This window comes from Aethina tumida, chromosome 2 (genome assembly GCF_024364675.1).
Source record: "Aethina tumida isolate Nest 87 chromosome 2, icAetTumi1.1, whole genome shotgun sequence".
Classification (NCBI taxonomy): domain Eukaryota; kingdom Metazoa; phylum Arthropoda; class Insecta; order Coleoptera; family Nitidulidae; genus Aethina; species Aethina tumida.
The window spans coordinates 5,837,538-5,858,925 of record NC_065436.1 but is presented as its reverse complement, the minus strand read 5'-3'; the positions used below and the strand labels follow the sequence as shown (position 1 = coordinate 5,858,925).

Below are 21,388 nucleotides of genomic sequence, written 5' to 3'. Positions count from 1 at the left end.
CCAATTAATATCGCCGCATGGCTACGCAGGGTCGTATCTCGACAAGAGATGAGGGGGATAGGTATCAAAAGACGTAAGTTATAGGCATAGGAGGCATTATATCCTTGGCAGGAGGAGAGGATTTAGTATTTGAATCCTGGCTGCATGGCGGCCGTTTCCGGCAGAGGAGTGCACAATGCAAGTTCCGGTGCGATGACAATTGACTGACGCTCCACGCACTGGTTGCCACCACCAAGCTACACCCGGAGTCTATAACTGTGTATCAAACACGGTCTCTTCTAAAATATTTTCGCCGTTCCATAAAATGCACTGAGATAATTCTCGGTTTTGTTTTCGTTCCCTAAAAGTATCTGCACAACACCATCACACCATCTTATTTGGGGCTCCCAAAATTTAAGTTTTCTAATTATTTTTACACGTAATTTACTTATAAAATTTTTTTCTCTAACGAATTTTCACTTTAATTAAATTCATATACAGAACAAATTACTATTTTAACATTAATTGGGAAATTATTTTGGCCAGCAAACTCTCCAGACTTTAATCCAATAGAAAAATTATGGGATGCTATGAAAAGAAGACTTTTGAATCGCCAAAACCATTATGGAGACCATCAGCAGCTAATTTTGGTGATACAGAAGGTGTGACGAATTTTGGACCAAAACTTACTCAATAGCCTAATGTTGAGTGCACCAAATGGATTTAGGGAGGTCGTAAACAACCGAGGAGCTACGTCCGGATTAGTTTTTAATAAAAATAAACGAATATGGCATAATTATTATAAATAACATAAAAATGAATATTTGGATATTTGGTGGATGTTATTATTTTAATTTTTGAAGGGGTTGTAACATCATTTTACAAAATATTTTTTATTTAATTAATAAAAAACACTTGTTTTTATTAATTGATTATAATTTCACATTAGTTTTTTTGGTTTTACTGCAATAATTTAAAAATAGGTGTCCCCTAAATAATTTGACATTACTATTTTTTACTCTACATTAAATAATTTTTAAAAGAATCAACACTAATTATTCCTCAAAAATTTTGATTACTCGTACTATATATATATATATATATATATATATATATATATATATATATATATATATATATATATATATATATATTATATTATATTTATTTATTATACTTGTAAAATATTATTTTATATAAATTATTTGTATTAATATTAAATTAAAATGTACAGAATTAAATAAATAATTATATTATAATAAAGAATTAATATAAATTGATCGCAGTTTCATAAAGAAAACATAAATACAGTGACCTTCCTTAGTTGGTCCAACTAACCACACGTGTATTACAGTTTTCGCTCACCCCATTAAATTCACCCTACTACTACAGGATAACTTATCGATTTTTTGCTTCAGTTATGTTGTTTGCTGTCACGTATTAATTTATTTTGTTTTAATAAATATTTAGAATTAATATTGTAGTAATTACATTAGTTTTTATATATATATATATATATATATATATATATATATATATATATATATATATAAATTAACAAATTATCATATAGATTATTATTTTTTACTTTACTGTTGTTTGTTTTTATTAATATATATTTTATACAAAATTATTTATTGTTGTAATATTTATAATAAAACAACAACAAATAATACATAATAAATTACAGTTTTCATTTCATACTGCCCTTCAGTGAGGGTAAGTTATTGATTTTTTTAATAAATTCAGTTAACATCGACAGAGGGCTTGCTAATCATTCTTTCATATAAGAAAATAATTTTATATACATTCTACAACTGATATTTTCCAAAACATTATAAACTGTTTAAAATTTTAATTTTTTATTTAATTTTTAAATATTAATTTATTACACGTTTTTTAAAAATATACAATTTTTTAATTGGTCCAAAAATTAATATAATTCCTTTCTTTCCATTTTTAATTATTAAATATCTAAATTAGAAAAATTAAAATAATTTACTCATTACCATATAAATAATTACTTATTAAGATTAATATATATTTTTTTATAAAATTATTTATTACAAAAATATTAATATATAATACATAATAAATTACAGTTTTCATTTCATTTTTACTGTCCTTCGGTAAGGGTGAGTTATTGATTTTCTTTAATAAATGCGATTTCCCTCAATAGAGGGCTGGTCATTTTAAAAATGTATTTTTTTATTTAAGAAAATATTTTTATATAAATTCTACAATTGAAAATGCCTAAAATATTAAAATTGTTTAAGATTTTAAATTTTTTAAATTATTTAATTTTCAAAAATTAATTTACATGTCTAAATATAATATCTTTAGATGCTCCAAAAATTAATATAATTCATTTCTTTCCATTTGTAATTATTAAATTTCCAAATTAGAAAAATTATAATAATTTAATCATTACCGTATTACATTACTTGTGTATAAATTTTTTTACTTATTTTATAATTTGATAAAAAATGTATTACTAAAATATTAATAATAAATAATAAACTAAAATTCTATAATTGCTAAAATATTAATATTAAATAATAAATTAATATTATATAATGCATAATAAATTACAGTTTTCATTTCATTTATACTGCCCTTCAGTAAGGGCAAGTTATTGATTTTTTTTAATGAATTCAGTTACCCTCGACAGAGGGCTAATCTTTTTAAAAAGATACTCTTTCAATTAAAAAAATATTTTTATTTTTATATATCTACGATTGGAAATGTTTAAAATTTTATAAAATGTTTCAATTTTTAACATTTTGAATGTTTAAACTATTTAATTTTTAAAAGTTATTTACTACACTAGAAGTGAATGTAGCTTTTAGAAATATATTATTTTTTTATTTGGCCTAAAAAACCTCCAAATTGAAAAAAATATAATAAATTACTAATTTACTAGAAAATTAACAATTATTTAATAAACTGTGTATAAAATTTATTAAAAATATTAATAGGCAAAAATATAATGCATTAATTATTATATTAATACAGTAAAAAATTATTAAAATTAATTAAAAAATTTATAAAATAAAAAATAATGATTATTTAATTTAATTTAACTTTCGAATTTTAATTTATAGATATAATAATTTTTTAATTCTATAAAAATTATTGTAACTCCTTTTATTTCCATTTTTAATTATTAAATTTCCAAGTTACATAAATTAAAATTAATTAATAAAATATTTATAAAATTTACTAAAAATATTAATATGCAAAAATATAATATATTTTAATATATATATATATATATATATATATATATATATATATATATATATATATATATATATATATATATCATTTTTCAATTGTTTTAAAAATTAATATAATTCCTTTTCTAATATTTATATGTACAAAAGTAAAAAAATAACTTTGTTATATAAAATATTTATTATAGTTGATTAAAAAAATTAATATGCAAAATAATATCGTAAAATTATGAACTATTAATAATCTTATTAATTAATTATTTTTGAATACTTTTTTATAAATATAATTAATTTTAAGTCTCAAATCTCTAAGTTAGATAAATCATAATAAATTAATAAAATATTAAAAAATTAATATTAATAAATTATTAATTAGAAATTTAAAAATTGTGTAATAAAATATTTATAAAATTTACTAAAAATATTAATATGTAAAATAATATATTAAAAATTATGAATCTTTAATTTATCAAATAAAAAATATTATTAATTAATTAATTTTAAACCTTTTTTATAAATATGATAATTTTTTAATTCTATAAAAGTTAATATAACTCCTTTTCTTTCCAATTCTAATTATTAAATCTTCAAATTGCATAAATTATAATTAATTAACAAAATACTATTAAAAATGTAAATATGCAAAAAGATAATATATTTTAATATAGTAAAAAATTATAAATTAAGAAATTTATAAATTAAAAGTAATTAATTTTGAACCATTTTTATATGTATAATGATATTTTAATTGTTATAAAAATTAATATAATTCCTTTTGTTTCCATTTTTAATCAAAAGTTTTCAAATTACAAATATTATAGTAATTTACTAGAAAATATTTATATGTAAAAAAATAATAAATAAAATGTTACATGTCCAAGTAACATAAATTATAATTAATTAATAAAATATTTTTAAAATTTACTAAAAATACTAATGTACAAAAATATATTTATATTATAATATAGTAAAAAATTATGAATTATGAAATTTATAAGTAATTAATTTTTGACCTTTCATTTATAAATATTTATTTTAATTAATTTAAAAATTAATATAATTTCTTTTCTTTGCATTTTTTATTATAAAATCTTCAAACTACAAATATTATAGTAATTTACTAGAAAATATTTATATATAACAAAGTAATTAATAAAATGTTAAATAGAATCCTACAAATAGTGTAATAAAATTAATATTATTTATACGCAAAAAAATATAGTAAAAATTTATGAATTATTAATAAATTATTCCTAAATTTACCAAAAATATTAATATGTAGAAATATAATATTTTGTAATATAATAAAAAATTAAAATTTCGTTAATTTTAAATCTGAAAATTTAATGTTGATATTATATATAATATCAACATAATTAATTTTTTAAAAAATTTATGTTTATAATAAAATATTCTGTATGTATATAAGTAAAGTAATAATTACTCTAGGTAAATACCTAAAGTAATTATTTACTTAATCTAAAAATCTGTTTTTCTTATTTTCATTTTTTACATTCGTACATTAGTTAACTTGTTGATATGCTCTTTTGGGGCATGAACATCAAGTATCTTCTATTTCAACATTTTTTTAAATCCTGTTCTTCTTAAGGTAATAGTTATAATATATTAATTTTATAAATCAACATTTTCTTATTATATTATCAAAATCTTTTTTAATGTATTCTTTAAATTAATGGACTTCCGAAACTAAATAAAAGCATTTCCAGAGTCTAGCAGTACCATAAATCTTCTTCACGACCTCTATAACTTCTTATCTATTTGTTGAACAAGGAATATAACAGTGGGAAGAGAACATATCAAAGTTTGTTGCCAACACATTTAACTTCTCTGCAATAGAAGAAGCTGGTCAGTTTTTCAAATGTATTATAGGTTTGTTTGGAAGCTAGTTGTTTCTCATATCAATGAAAACTTGAAGAAGACATGCTTTAACAGTTTTTTTTAATTGTATTAGTCAGATGGTAAATGTTTAAACCTCCTTGGATGTTTAGATGTTCCTATTCTGGAAACTTTAAGCTCAACCATACACAGTCCTTCTTCTTCCTTATTAAAATCTACTTTAAAATTTAAAAATAAAGTTCAATTTCATTCCCATTACATATTTATTCAGGTCTTAAGTCACGGACAAGTCTAAGAATTTTCATTTCATAACAAAATTCTACCGTTGCATTATCACCATAATGCTTTTTGAATCTGTACAACAAAGTATGAGACACATAAGTACCGTCATCGGTATCTCTTCTCATTGAATCATCACCAGTTATTTAAAAGTAGATTCTTTTAGTGTTACATGAATACTGTCTGTTGTAGCTAAAAATTTCTATAGAGTTGACTTTATTCTTTCTCTTTCATCTTCAACATTGTGAACCGTTTTTATCTAAATATTTCTTTAGCAAGTTTCATCATTCTTCTTCAGCTAAAGCAGTGTTTCTCTTTCAAATTTAATTGAATGGTATATTTTATTAAAGAGTTTACCAACTACCACATAAAGTTCATCAGTCAATTTTAAGATACACCACGCAGAATCTGCCGCTTGATTAATTCACATTATTCACATCAATCAGTTAATTATAACAAGTTACACATTGCCTGTCCCAATCAATTTGCATTAACAGGCATTTTGTTTATTTACGAAGCTTAAAGGTCAACCGCATAATTTCCATGAAACAGTTGCGAAACAATGAAAATAGAACTCTGTATGTTCAAAGCAAACATCCCCGCATTTGACCGTGACACCCACCAGCCACTATCGAATTCAACCCCCGCACTCGGTCGCGTGAAAAACGAAACCTACCCACGGCCAAGCGAGCGTCGGAAGTTTCGAGGGGAGGCGTTGGCATTACTGTGCCATCGTCGAGGACGTCGCGGCGCTCGCGTCGTAACGATGTCTGCTGTTCGATTTTTCGACGAAAGCCGTCACTTTTGGCCTCAACAACAAAATACAGATGAAATAGGAACGATGCCGCTCTGAAAGGAACGTAAAATGGTCGGAATGGCGAATATGGACGATCACGAAAGGAAGATCGTCACGGAATTCTGTCACTTGCTGGAAAAATCCAAACAACTGTTCAACGGGTTAAGGTGAGTGGTCGGTGTCTTTTGAGCACACTTTGTGCACGTTCGTTTTGCGTTTGTGCGTCGCCAGTTTTAATGGGTTCGTCGGGGGTGCTCTCTGCGGCACCGTTTCCTGAGGGTTGATCTATGGGAAACATTAGGGTACCGCGAAAATGAATCATAAACGTTTCCCATTGGGTATTACGTGTAATATCTAATATGTGCCAGCACGTTTCAGTGTGTGAGATTTGATCATTTCATAAATTTGTAAAATGTTCATTTTCCTAATTTTACACCAATTTACATTTTACATTTATGTTTGGATCCAATTTTTATACATAGTTTTTAACATTTCATCAGTCATATTCTTTGTTCATTAAACTAACATTAATTAATTGGAAAATGTATATTTTACAACTGTGTATGATTTTTTCATGGTGTACTTTATGTTTTAATCCAGTTTTAATAAATTTAATGTTATATTTGACAACTAAATTAAATAACAATAATTACAATTAATTTTTTTCAATTACATATCTTAATTATTAGGACCTTGAATAAGTTCTCGCTGTTTCTTCAAAACTGGCAGTAACAGTACTCACTGCATGGAATTTTGAATGGTAACGTACCTGCAAGGAAGTACTGTACCTAAATTGCACTCTATGATAGTTCACTTTAGTGCCAACAAAGTAATTTTTTATTAGTTCTAAAAATGTCTACTTTGGTCCCAAATAAAATGTATTTATGGGAAATTTTATTACACTATTTTATTCAAAAGAAGCAGCTGAAACACACAGAATTATTGAGGTGACAATGCTCTATTTGATACGACATGCAGAGACTGGTTTCGACGCTTCAAAAATAATGATTTTGAACTTGAGGATAAAGAACGAAGAAATTTGAAGACAATTAATTGGAGGAAATCCTTGATCAAAACCGATGACAGACTGGAAGAACATTGGAAGTAGATGAGTCAACAGTTTCAAAACATTTAAAGTGTTAGGAATGATCCAGAAGCAAGGACATATGATTTGAAGCTGAGAAACGTCAAAAGGAGTCTTCTCACGTGTGAACCACTGCCTTAACGACAGAAAAGGGAAGGTTTTCTGTACTATATGGCGACTGGTGGTGAAAAGTGGATAGACTACGATTATCCAAAATGTAGAATCGTGGAGTAATCCCGGACAGCATCAACATCATCCCCAAAACCAAATATTCATGGTTTGAAGCTTCTTCCCTGTATTTGGTAGGACCTGCAAGGTCTAATTTATTAAAGCTGCTCAAACCGAATGAGACTATCTACTGGAGATGACTATTGTCTTCAATTGATGCGTTTGAGTCTAGCCATAAAAGAAAAATGGCCTCTATACGAATAGAGACACGTCAAAGTGTCCTCATGTGGCAAAACCAGTGAAAACCTGTCTGGAAACACTTCAATGAGAAGTTCCACTCCACGAGCAGTATTCACCAGTCACGGCCCCTTTCCATTTACATCTATTCCATTCGATGGTCCATGACCTGGCTGAGCAGTGCTTCCATTCTTATGAAGATACAAAAGAATGGAGTCCTGCATAGCTTCAAAAGACAAGGTTTTTCAGACAAGGAAATTATATGCTGCCAGAAAGATAGAAGAAAGTAGTGGCTAGTGGTGGGCAATATTTTGAATGAAATATTTTTTATCCTTATATTTTAAATATTTTGTGAAAGAAACAGCGAGAACTTATTCAAGCCCTAAAAAATTATTCTAAATAAACTAATAATAAAAAAATTAACATTTAAATAGGCTTATCTTCTATTTAAAATGGCCCAAATGAGTATTATATATGTTTTAAACAGAGATTTCATTGTATAAAAGAAACAGCGAGAACTTATTCAAGGTCTTAATAATTATTCTAAAAAATTTAATATTTAAATAGGCTTATCTTCTATTTAAATTGGCCCAAATGGGTATTAGATATTTCATTAAAGAGTTGTCTATTGTCTATTTTTATAAAAATACTATACTATTGTGTAACTTATACTATAATTGACTGATTGCGCAGCAAAGCATCATAAAATAATTAACTTGTGCGCAGGATTTATACATTAAAACACTTCTAGAACCAACAAATAGCATTTACTTATTTTTATTTTTAATACAGTTCCATCACAGACATTTAATAAAGGTTTATTTTTTGTCTCAAATTACAAAATAAAAATTGTTTCAAAAACTGAAAATTATACTAAAACAAATAATAATTCGTTAGCCAGATAATTGGAAATGGAAATGGGCCATAACAAGGAAACTATGTATGTTATTAAAACTTCATTATAAAAATTAATTAATTAATTAAAATGTAATAAAATTTTGATGTAAATTTTCAGGGATTTGCCTCAGTACGGACACAAACAATGGCAGGCGTATTTCGGAAGGACTTTCGACATTTACACAAAACTATGGAAATTTCAACAGCAGCACCGTCAAATTTTAGATACAAAATACGGACTGAAGAGGTGGCAGATTGGTGAAATCGCATCTAAAATTGGACAACTATATTATCATTATTAGTAAGTAAATCTGGCAATAAAATCAAATGAAATAAACAAATTAACTTTGTTGCAGTTTGAGAACCAGCGAAACAAATTACTTAAATGAAGCATACTCGTTTTATTCAGCTATTAGAGGACGTGCGTACTATTCGAGGGCTGCAAAAGAAGATAGGTAAGACATGGGTGGTCAAACTAATCTAGTCACAATGAAATAGGTATTAAAATTAATAATAATTAACTAATTATTGGTCGCCTTCACTTTGATGTGTCATGAACAACGATGCACTTGGAAGACCTCTTGTACAAAGAAGACATCTCAATCGAGATGAAGTTGTTAGGGCCTTTGTACTTCTGCAAGAAGGTTGATGGCAGAGGTACGTGGCTCCTCCAAACAAGTCAGCTATTCACAGATTGTGGAACCATATAATACTCCTTAGAGACTGACCACTCCTCGTACAAAGACTTTTTGAAGTGATACCCATCTCATTGTGATTAGTTTATTATTTGGGAATCAAAGACTTCGCATCACCGAAGACTTGACTTTTACAGACTATTATATTAGGACCTTGAATAAGTTCTCGCTGTTTCTTTTACAACATAAAAACTTTATTTAAGGGACAAACATATTTCACTCAAAGTATTGTTCATCACTAGCCACAACTTTCTTCTATCTTTCGTCACCATATGAATCCTTCGTCGGAAAAACCATACGTCTTTTGAGGCTTTCCAAGAATCCATCCATTATTTTGTATCTTCGTAATGATGTTGCTCAGCCAGACCATGGGCCATCTAATAGAATAGATGTAAATGGAAAGGGGCTATGTCTGGTGAACACTGCTCGTGGAGTAAAACTTCTCATTGAAGCGTTTTCAGACAGGTTTTCATTGGTTTTGCAACATGAGGGCACTTTGTCGTGTCTCTATTCGTATAGGGGCCATTTTCCTTTTATAGCTCAACTCAAATGCATTAATTGAAGACAATAGCCATCTCCAGTAGATAGTCTCATTCGGTTTGAGAAGCTTTAATAAATTAGATCCTGCAGATCCTACCAAAGGCAGGGAAGAAGGTTCGAACCATGAATATTTGGTTTTGGGGATGATGTTGAAGCATGTCCGGGATTACTCCACGATTTTATATTTTGGATAATCGTAGTGAATCCACTTTTCATCACCAGTCACCATGTGGTGCAGAAAACCTTCTCTTTTCTGCCCTTGAAGCAGTAGTTCATACGTGAGAAAACTCTGTTTGACGTTTCTCAGCTTCAAATCACATGGCACCCAATGTCCTCGTTTCTAGATCATTTCTAACACTTTGAAACATTTTGAAACTATTGTATCAAGTTCTGTCAGAGTTTGACATTGGTTTTGATCAAATAAGTCCTCCAATTCTTTGTATTCAACTTTTTTTGGTGCCCTAGAACGTTCTTTATCCTCAAGTTCAAAATCATTATTTTTGAAGCGTCGAAACCAGTCTCCGTATGTCGCATCAGACAGAGCATTGTCACCTCAATAATTTTGTGTGCTTCAGCTGCTTCTTTTGAATAGAACCAATAAAAAATTACTTCGTTGACACTAAAGTGAACTATCATAGAGTAAAATTTAAGGTTAGACACAGTACTTCCTTGCAGGTGCGTTACCATTCGAAATTCCTTGCACTGAGTACTGCTACTGCCATTTTCGAAGAAACAGCGAGAACTTATTCAAGGTCCTAATAATATTAACAAAACCAATGATAATTCTTTAGATCGGAGTTGATGGTGAAGAAACTAAGATACTACGCACGTTTCATAGTAGTTTGTCTTCTTCTGCGTCGAATGAAATTGGTGAGGGACTTGATAACAGAATTGGACAGACATATCGCAGATTATACGAGCACCTACGAACCCGACGACCAAATCGAATGGAGTCTAGTTCTGGAAGAAATCAAGGGTTTCATAACGTCCGACTCCTTGGTGTCTGTGTTACATCCAGATACGAATCCTATTGTTCTATCACACAGGTACTAAGTTAAGTTGTGCCAGTTTGTTGACTTACCTAACGGCCACGTGTTTTAGATTAAGTCCGCTCACAACACCGCCAGTAGAGAAGTCACAGTACATGAACTTAACTTTGCAAGAAATTCTAATCGTAGGTAGTACTTCTGAGCAAGTCAAGTTCTCGGAACTCACGATGGACATGTTCAGAATGATTCAGACCCTGGAACGGGAACCGCAGGAAGATTATAATCACATCTACGACGCATCGCCGGCACCCGGAAGAGTTCCTTACGGAGTTCCTAGTCAGAAAGGGTACCACTTTAATGAGCACGTGTTGACACTTGAATCACCGTTTAGTTTTAGTTATTTGGAGAACGGCGATCGGCCAGGAAGACGAGAAAATCCTCACAAATATCTTTTGTACAAACCTACTCTTAGTCAAGTTCTTGTGTTCTTGGCCAGCGGATTCAAGGAACTACCTACAAATGGTGCTTTACTATTATATCTGTCTGCTGATGGTTGTTTCTCTACTACAAAACATCCAGAAGATAGTAAGTAAAGACTGCAGAAGTTGTCTTACATGTATTTAAACTTTAATTGTAGTGGGTTATGATTTGGGTGGTGTTCTGACAAGCAGTAAACGAGATGGAGAACACAAGAAACAAAAAGAAGCTCACTGCCTTTATCCTGGTGATCTGTATCCGTTCACGAGGAGACCTTTGTTCGTTATTGTCGATTCGGACAACAGTTTCGTTTTCCAACACATTCCCCGATACTTTGGTCAACCGCTAGTCACTCTCATGTCACCGCAGGACACTCCTCCAGCTTTTCTAGGTAACTGTTACATAAAGACGTTTATTTTGAGTTTGAGTACTAATGTTTTGTGTGCAGATCAACAGCACAACGGTTCACTTTTCACCCTGTTCCTGCACTCACCGCTGACCGCCTTCTGTTACTGCTGCAACCTGACCAGCATACCGTTCCACCACTGGGAACGTTGCCAGAGTTTCGTCGACCGTTTCGTCACCGAGGCTTCGAGGCTGTTCGCCAGATCCAGAGTCGGTGAGTATGATGAAGGTATGTTGGATTTAGTATTGTGTCCCTAGGATCGGTGGTGTACGCGACCAGGGTACAGTGGCTAATTCAACAGCAACGAGTTAATTTGATTTTTAGGTTGACTGACAGGGCAGGTAGTATTTGGACACCATAACGGAGCAACTATTGACAACATTCTCTTTAGAAAAATAGATAGACACTTAATTAGATCAATATTATTAACAAATTTTGTTAAATCGAGACCAAAATTTTGCATCTTTAGACACTTTCTAGTAATTACCTTTCAACAAGTAAAATTAACTCATATATTAGGGGTTACATTGTAGAATCAAGTAGGCGCATGTAACTTTATGCTTGATAATTATTAGGGGAACTGAAAAGTAATGGAAAGTTTAATATTGATTTAATTAGAAGTGAACAAGTCACAAAAACCTTAAAATGACTTTGACACACCTTCGAGATACACAATGAGCTAACAAATGATGAACAATTTCGACATGCACAGAAACCTCATTACTTTCCCATCCCCCTAATATACTCAGTGACAAAAAAACACCAAGAAGGGGGTGTTCAAATTTATTATTCTTTTGGTAAAACATACATGTTATAGCAAGCCACGATTAAAATTTGGAAACAAAGATTTTTTAAATAATTTAGTTAATAATGTGTTGGTCTATCGATGTTATCTAAATACTTCCCCAACAGGTCTTCGCACTGATTCAGTGAGGTGATCTATTTCCTCTTGAGGTGTGGTATCCCAAGCTACCCATACTTCATGTCTTAGAACCCCCAAAGTCCGTGAGGGTTGGGGTAAATTTCATAGCTTTCTGCTCATCATATCCCAAACATGTTCTATGGGTGACAGGTCGGGAGATCTGGCTAGCCATGGCATCAGATTCACATGGGTCTCTTCAAAAAAGTTTAGACTAATCCTGGAAACATGGGTTAGAATATTATATTGCTGAAATATTGGATCCTTGGGCCGATTAAGGTAATGAAGAACATTCGGCTCCACTAATTCCTGAAGATAATGTTGCGCTGTCGTGTTGCCTCTAATAAAGACTAAAGGTGACCTACTTCCATGAGCAATAGCACCCCATACAATAACGCCCATTGTTCGGTGACCATGTCGCTCAACATCAAACTGAGGTTGACGTGTTTCTCCCCGACGTCGTCTGAGTCTTTTTGGACCATCATGTCCACCCAAGCAGGATTGGGATTCATCAGAGAAGACGACTGGATGCCTTTCCACATTCCAATGTTGTCATTCTCTACACCACTGTAGTCGTTGTTTTCGATGCTCAGTGGTCACAGGTAGCAAAAGATGGGGCTGAGAATGCTGCAGTCCAAATGACCTTATACGGAGGTAGACCGTTCGGACAATTACTTCATGCCCTTGTTCTCATAACCACTCATCAGTCAAAGATCTAGTTGTCGAAAATCGGTCTCTGAAGGCCATAAGTCTTAGACGTCGTTCTAGAGCTACATCTGTGCCCCTTCGACGTCTGGTGCCTACTCTTCTTCGGTTTTGGGGACTATCAATCCACACACCGCCTTCTTGGTGTTGCAATTTGTTTGTCACTGACTGTATTTTAAAATTAAATTCCTACAGTTAATAATAGCATAACATAAGCTAATATTAGATAAAGCCATTGTGAACTGGTTAATTGTTCAATAACTGAGTAGCTAATAGATGATGCGCAAGACCTCAGAGGAAAACAACAAATTTTATAAAGTTTTCCTCCCCAGTTATCTGCAAATTTACTTAGTACTTTAGATTCATGTTGGTGTCCAATAATTGAATCACTTCATTAATAGCGTGTAACTTTTGCAGATTCGTCATACATTCAGTTCTTCGGCGACGATTTCCTCCGCCTGTTGCTCCTGCGTTACGTTTTCTGCGACGTGGTGCTGCACCTGCACCGTGCATTCAGAGGACGCCAATACCGTCCCAGATGCCAACCGCCGTTGCCGGAGGCGGAACTGCTCGAGCACCCGTCGTTGCAGGGCTACGTGCTGGAGCTGGCGAGCCACCTGGAAGTGCGTACGCACTTCATGGAGAGCCACGAGATCGAATGATCAAGGATTTCCTCCTCATGGACGTGTGTGGGGTTTAGGTGGGGCGGCGGGCATACCCATGAGGATGGAAATCGTTTGAAGAATCTATTCACTATGACAGCCTTCGCCACAGTGTTTCTGCTGCTTGCATATGCGCACCCTGCGTATAACGTTGTCGGAGCTTTACAATTTTTTTGGACACTTTACATGTTAATTGGAATGTGTGGTAAAACTTATCCAGTATTAGGAAAGAATGAGGATGACCGCACGTCGTCTTATTTTTGGACAGCTTTAGTAAAATTAAATACGGTGATATTATAATATGGCTCAGTGCAGAGCACATCGTCTTTCAAAATCCGTTCCCTTGTCGATTTATCGTTAAAATCTCGACTTTGGACCTTAACGTATTTTAAAACATTGCCATTTTCTTCTCACCATCCTCTGTATTATAAAATCTATTTTCTTCTTGTCGAAAGAATTCCCCAAAAATGTCTGTTCCAACATGATAAGTAAATTACAATTTATAATGTCGATGATAAAATAATAATATTAATAAGTACGTTATTAGATACTCGAAAAAAATTCTAATACTAACTACTAACTAAAAAACATAGTCCATAGAGAATTTCAATATTTTCATATAATCATTTTGTCATGTTATGTAAAAATTATTTTTTAACGATTTGTAAAATAATGCGGCAACACTATAACAAATAAGTTTATTAACATTGCTCAAGTTAATTAAAATAAGTTTGGACAATTAATAATGTCATTTGCTTAATTTTTATCATTTAAATTAGCTTAAATTTATAAAAAAATGTTCATTTATTAGTAACTTAAATAAGCTTTGTGATAGTATGATGAAATTTTACAATTACCAATTCATACAGTTTTTTTTTCCTTCAAAAAAAATTGTTTTATAAATATTAACTATATAATGGAATAAAAATACTTTTCACATTAAAAATAATAAATTTAAAAATAAGTTTAATTCATTAAAAAAAAGATATTCATAAAAGGCAATTTTAAATTAGCTGTTAATATTTGTTATTTGGCCAGAAATTTTTTATAAACATTACATTTATGAAGTAGTAATTTTGTGAAATTTATTTTAAATAAATATTAGATTTTAAAAGAACGCCTACTAATTATTTTATAATAATTAATACTAAATTAACAGTTAATATTTAATAATGTTAGGCATATTTTAACAGTATATTAATTATTAGCTGTTAATACATCAAATTTGATAAGGTAATATTGCTTTTTTATAAAAACTACGTTCATATAATAAGAACATTATTTTTGTCAAAGAAATTGGGCTTTTAAAATATGACTAGTAATTGTTTTTGTAAAATTGCTAAAATGGATTTTGAATAAAACTAATTGTTAATAATGATGATATTAATTAAATATTAACTATTTATATTTCAAATTTGGTTAGAAAAATATTATATTCATGAAATATTATTTTTTTACAATACATATTAATAAAATCATTATTAGCAATTAAATTATTGAAAACCCACTATTTCTTGTTTATTTAATATTCATTATTTTAGGTTAGAGGATATTACCTTTTTTAATAATATAATTAAATTTATAAATTGCAGTTTTATGAATAAATGACTAGCCATATTTTTAAAATCCAATATTTTTAACAAAAAGGTAAATTATTCTATGAGTAAAGTTTTTATACAAAAATACAATATTATCTGATCAACTTTAACATATTAACAGCTAATATTAACATATAACTAATAAAATAATACTAAAATACTTTTTCTGTGCAATACAAATCTCTTGATAATGTTAAATTATAAAAATATTGTTTCATAAGTGTAATATTTTGATAAAATAGTATATTTTCTGATTAAATTTAAAATATTAACAGTTAATATTGATTCATAAGCGTAATATTTTGATAAAAATGTATTTTTTCAGATTAAATTTGAAATATTAACACCTAATATTTATTACTAATTGTGAATTTTTAATATTACCATGAATATTTTAAAAATTTATTTAAATATTAGCTGTTAATATATCAAATTTGATTGACTAATACTGCATTTTTATGAAAACTATATTTATTAAATAATAACCTCTTTTGTCAAAGACAAGACGTGACACTTTATAGTAATTTTTCTGATTAAATTTAAAATATTAACAGCTATCATCTAATATTAATTGTTAATATTTAATATTATAAATATTTTAACAATTTATTCAAATATTGGCAGATAATATATCAAACTTGATTAGATGATATTGCTTCTTTATGAAAACTTTTTTGACAGTTGGTATAAATATTAGCTGTTAACATTTCAAATTTTGTTTATGAAATACCATTTCTATAATGGTAATGTTCAGAATAATATTAACAGTTAGTGTAATATTTTGATAAAATAGTATATTTTCTGATTAAATTTGAAATATTAACAGCTAATATTTAATGCTGATTGTTAATATTTAATTTTATTATTAATATATTAACAAATTAACTAAATAATAATAAATATTAACTGTTAATTTATCAAATTTGACATAAAAAACGATATTAGTAATGTTGTTATTAAAATGTTAATAGTTAGAAGTAGTATTAGCTGTTAATATTCCAACTATTTCATAAAAAAACTATTTTGTATTCTATAATTTTTCATAAATCGTTTATTTTATTTGATTAAGTTAATATTAATATCTGGCCAGTGCCAAAACTAAATTTAACAAATATTTATTTATAACGTAAAAAGTATTTTTATTTCATAACAACACATTTCATTTTGGAATAAAAAAGAACATACGTAATATGATGACTGTAAAATTGAACGATTACAATATGCATCTAATAATAATAATAATAATAATAATAACAATAATGAAGTTACATAAAAAATTAAATTATAAAGCGTAACAATATAAAGTTTAGTATTTTGTTTTTGGGTGAAATTCGTAAAATTATTTTGCTCAACATTGTGTCTTACATTGTTTCGTTTGGTACATAAAATAATCTTAATGTTACAACTGTAACATAAAATCCGTCGAAGCTGAATCAGTCCCATTAAATATTAATTAAAAACTATTGTAAATATAATTATGTATGTACATAAAGGAACGACAATTTTGGAATTTTTTCTACCTGAGACCAACAGTGATGAATACGCCTTTTCGTGAACGTCAAACGATACGTATTAAAAACCTATTTAAAAAAAAACATTTTTAACTGCATGACTAGACTTAGGACATACTATTGCAAAAATTAGGCACAATCTTATATATAACTACTTCAGGAGTGGCCCTTAGCAATAGTGCTTCGTTATTTTTATTAGTTTTCTCTAGTTTGAGAGAGGAGGTTAATTATAATATTAATTATAATTAAAGGAGTGTTTACAACTAATTATAATAAAATTAGAAAATGTTTAACATATCAATTCAGTAGGCAACTACTACAATCACTTCTATTGCCGGTTCAAAAAGGGGAATGATGGAAGCTCAATGTTCAATAATATTTTACATTTCTTCCATGTTAATTAAACACCGTGGGTTACATTAATTGCCTGTTTTCTGCTTAGACACAAATTCGAATACATTTAAGGATCTAAACGCACAATTTTACATAACACGAGACATATTTGTTCAGAGAAGGTTGTGAATTTTTGTACAGAATTATTGTAGAAAATGGAGGGTCGATAAAGTCGGACTAGAGTAGACTTAAATGGAAGAACAAGATTTTTTCATTTTTAGAATGATGCCACACACATTTGTAGATTTTGTATTATAGTAGAATTTATTTAACATAACATGTCAAAAGTGTTCAAACGTTCTTTTAACTCTAATTACCACAACAATATTATTCAAATGTTCACTACTAGAGTCGTCTGCTTATTAAATAACAAAAAACGACAAATTATATTTCTGAAGTAGTTCATATATATAATATATAGTTTAAGTAATCACACACAACATGAATAATATTAAACAAAGAAATGTATGATTACTTTTAAAGTTCATAAGGCCGACGGACTTTACCGATAAATTTTGTTCAAAAAATTGTATATAATCATGGTTAAAAATAATAATAATTACTCTATTATATCATCAGCAATTTGCTTAAAAAAGTAAAAGAATTTTTTATTAGATAATATGGACTAGATAATTTGTTTGTTTGTTATATGGATAAGTGTTTATTTTATATTTATGCACAATTATCAATTTTTATTTTTATGCAGAAGTAAGCTAACGTAAACAATTTACGTGTAAATAATTCAGAATTTAAACAATTTTTATATACACCCATAGCAGTTAAATTTAATATAATTTTTAAACAACTTTTTATTTAAATCTCATTTATGTACATCTAGAAGGGTTGAATAAAGTTGATTTCTAGAACAAACAAGTGCTCTTATACCTAAAAAACTGAAGAAGGGCAGAAATAAGCGTTTTCTAGTTGTAACTCCCAAAGAAACAGTTTACGTCAGTTTGCTTCTGAGTCGTTACATTTTGAAATTTTATTATTTCTACTTGAATTCATATAGAAAAAATATACATAGTACGTAAACTAATGTTGACTTTCTTATTGCATAGCATTTATACTAAAATAGTTTATACGAGCTTATGCTTCTTCAATTAACAAGCAATTTATGATAATTGGGTTTCCCATAATACTGATTTTATCACTCGACACGAAGTTAAAAAGTTACCCTTTGAGTTTTATCTGAAAGTACAAAAGTATGGCGAATGTATGCACAAAAATTTGTCGATCCAAATAGCAAACAAATTGTTTTTTCATTATTTGAAACTATTAGGTGACATTTTTTAGAACATTATTGTGCAATTGTTAAAAACTTGGTGACAACACCAATTGTGTACATTAGTCGTTCGAAGCTATTTAATAGGAACAAAATTACAAACAATTTGTCTTCAACAACAGACTTTTTCACTACTTTATAGTGTACACAAAAAGGTGTCTCCAAATCTGGCTGCGACATATTTTCAAATTATTAATAAAAAAATAGTTTTGCCAAGCCATTTCATATTCGTTATAGTTTTTTTGTTTTCAATCACACATACACATAGGTGTACATTTGTACGGTAAGATAACTGAAATTTGTTGCAACGTTTCGAAATTTGAAACCTGTAAAAAGAGTGACAAAAATAATATTCTTTAGAAACTCTCTAGAAAACTGATAAGAAAGAATCGAATAAAACTTACAAAAAAAAATATTTTTAAGATTAGTTTTAAAGTTCGGTTATCTTGCTATTTCTAAATAGTTGTAAGTTGATTGAAATTTCCGGACTACTTTTTAACGTATGGGTGGGTGAAACATCTTGAATTTTTTACTTCTTTGAACACACTGAATTGTGATTTCTTTGCTGTTATTTTAGATCTCGTAAAAGGCAAAGGAATTACCCTTCATCAAATTCCATCATAAAAATATATATACAAGGAAAATGGATATTTTAATAGAACACCGTATATGACATGAAAATAAATTATGGTAAGAGTGGACAAACAATAGTAATCATTATTTTACTATAACGTATAAACGTTATGTTCACGTTACGTGTTTAATAAAAATGAATGTTACTAGTTTCCCCTGCAATTTAATAGTGTTAGAAAAATTGGTTTATGTCGTAGTTTTTAAGTATTCGTGAATAATTGAAATGTTACATTACATATTTGAAATATTTTAATAAACCTTTACTGTAAAATGATTTAAATGTTAGCTAGTCACCGACAAACCTTTCACATCATTTTTTCAATGTATGACTTACAATTAATTAGTCGATAAATAAATTATAATCAAACGTTCCACATACCAAAATATATATACATATATAAATGGCATCCTCCAATTACATATGTGATGTTCTATAAAAGAAAAAATATTTAGTGCCTGTATATAAATATTGTCTACTTTATAGTTTCCCTAAACTCACCCGCACCTAATTTATTTGTGTTTCAAAGTTTATTAAGCAATGGGGTCATTGAACAATTACTACATTAGCAAATAGTTCCATTCAAGCCGCAATTATACCAACAAAAGACTGTTTATTGTGAAATTATTCTTAAATACATGAGTTAATGTTTTAATTTTTCAATGATCATATATTGTCAGATTATTGATTCAAAATGTGTACCTATATTTGTTTCTATGTTGTAAATATATTTTCTTGTAATAACTTGTAATAAATTATAAATACACATTATCGATTCAATTTACATATTACAAGTTTCACGAATTTCATGGTTTGTTTTATTTTTCCCCCATTTAAATATTAATTACCGAAGTATGCTTCAGTTTCAGGAATTTTAGTAAAATGGTGGATGCGCCAGTTCTAAAATCAAAATCTGAAATATAAACTAAAACGTTAATATTATCATTTTTCTGTAACAATTAATTTTTACTTTAATTCCATTTACATCTACAATAGTTGAATAATGTTGAGGTTTAGAATTCTGAAGAAGGGGAATGATAGAAGTTCAATGTTCAATAATATTTTACATTTCTTCCATGTTAATTAAACACAGTGGGTTACATTAATTGTGTTTTCTGCTTAGACACAAATTCGAATACATTTAAGAATCTAAACGCACAATTTTACATAACACGAGACATATTTGTTCAGAGAAGGTTGTGAATTTTTGTACAGAATTATTGTAGAAAGTGGAGGGTGGACAAAGTCGGACTAGAGTAGACTTAAATGGAAGAACAAGATTTTTTCATTTTTAGAATGATGCCACACACATTTGTAGATTTTGTATTATAGTAGAATTTATTTAACATAACATGTCAAAAGTGTTCAAACGTTCTTTTAACTCTAATTACCACAACAATATTATTCAAAATGTTCACTATTAGAGTCGTCTGCTTATTAAATAACAAAAAACGACAAATTATATTTCTGAAGTGGTTCATATATATAATATATAGTTTAAGTAATCACACACAACATGAATAATATTAAACAAAGAAATGTATGATTACTTTTAGTTCATAAGGACGACGGACTTTACCGATAAATTTTGTTCAAAAAATTGTATATAATCATGGTTAAAAATAATAATAATTACTCTATTATATCATCAGCAATTTGCTTAAAAAAGTAAAAGAATTTTTTATTAGATAATATGGACTAGATAATTTGTTTGTTTGTTATATGGATAAGTGTTTATTTTATATTTATGCACAATTATCAATTTTTATTTTTATGCAGAAGTAAGCTAACGTAAACAATTTACGTGTAAATAATTCAGAATTTAAACAATTTTTATATACACCCATAGCAGTTAAATTTAATATAATTTTTAAACAACTTTTTATTTAAATCTCATTTATGTACATCTAGAAGGGTTGAATAAAGTTGATTTCTAGAACAAACAAGTGCTCTTATACCTAAAAAACTGAAGAAGGGCAGAAATAAGCGTTTTCTAGTTGTAACTCCCAAAGAAACAATTTACGTCAGTTTGCTTCTGAGTCGT

The 21,388-nt window shown here is 28.7% G+C and overlaps 1 protein-coding gene across 1 annotated transcript; it reads left to right on the top strand.

Annotated features, from left to right (window-relative positions):
- The first annotated feature begins 6,168 nt into the window (after positions 1–6,168).
- On the top strand, positions 6,169–14,571 carry LOC109603495 (protein SCAI). The gene is made up of 9 exons (XM_020019995.2): positions 6,169–6,314; positions 8,652–8,834; positions 8,890–8,988; positions 10,560–10,814; positions 10,870–11,103; positions 11,155–11,342; positions 11,395–11,625; positions 11,683–11,853; positions 13,682–14,571. Exons 1-9 carry the CDS (start codon positions 6,217–6,219, stop codon positions 13,924–13,926), a joined length of 1,704 nt encoding a protein of 567 aa, XP_019875554.1. The 5' UTR covers positions 6,169–6,216; the 3' UTR covers positions 13,927–14,571.
- Positions 14,572–21,388: the final 6,817 nt, after the last annotated feature.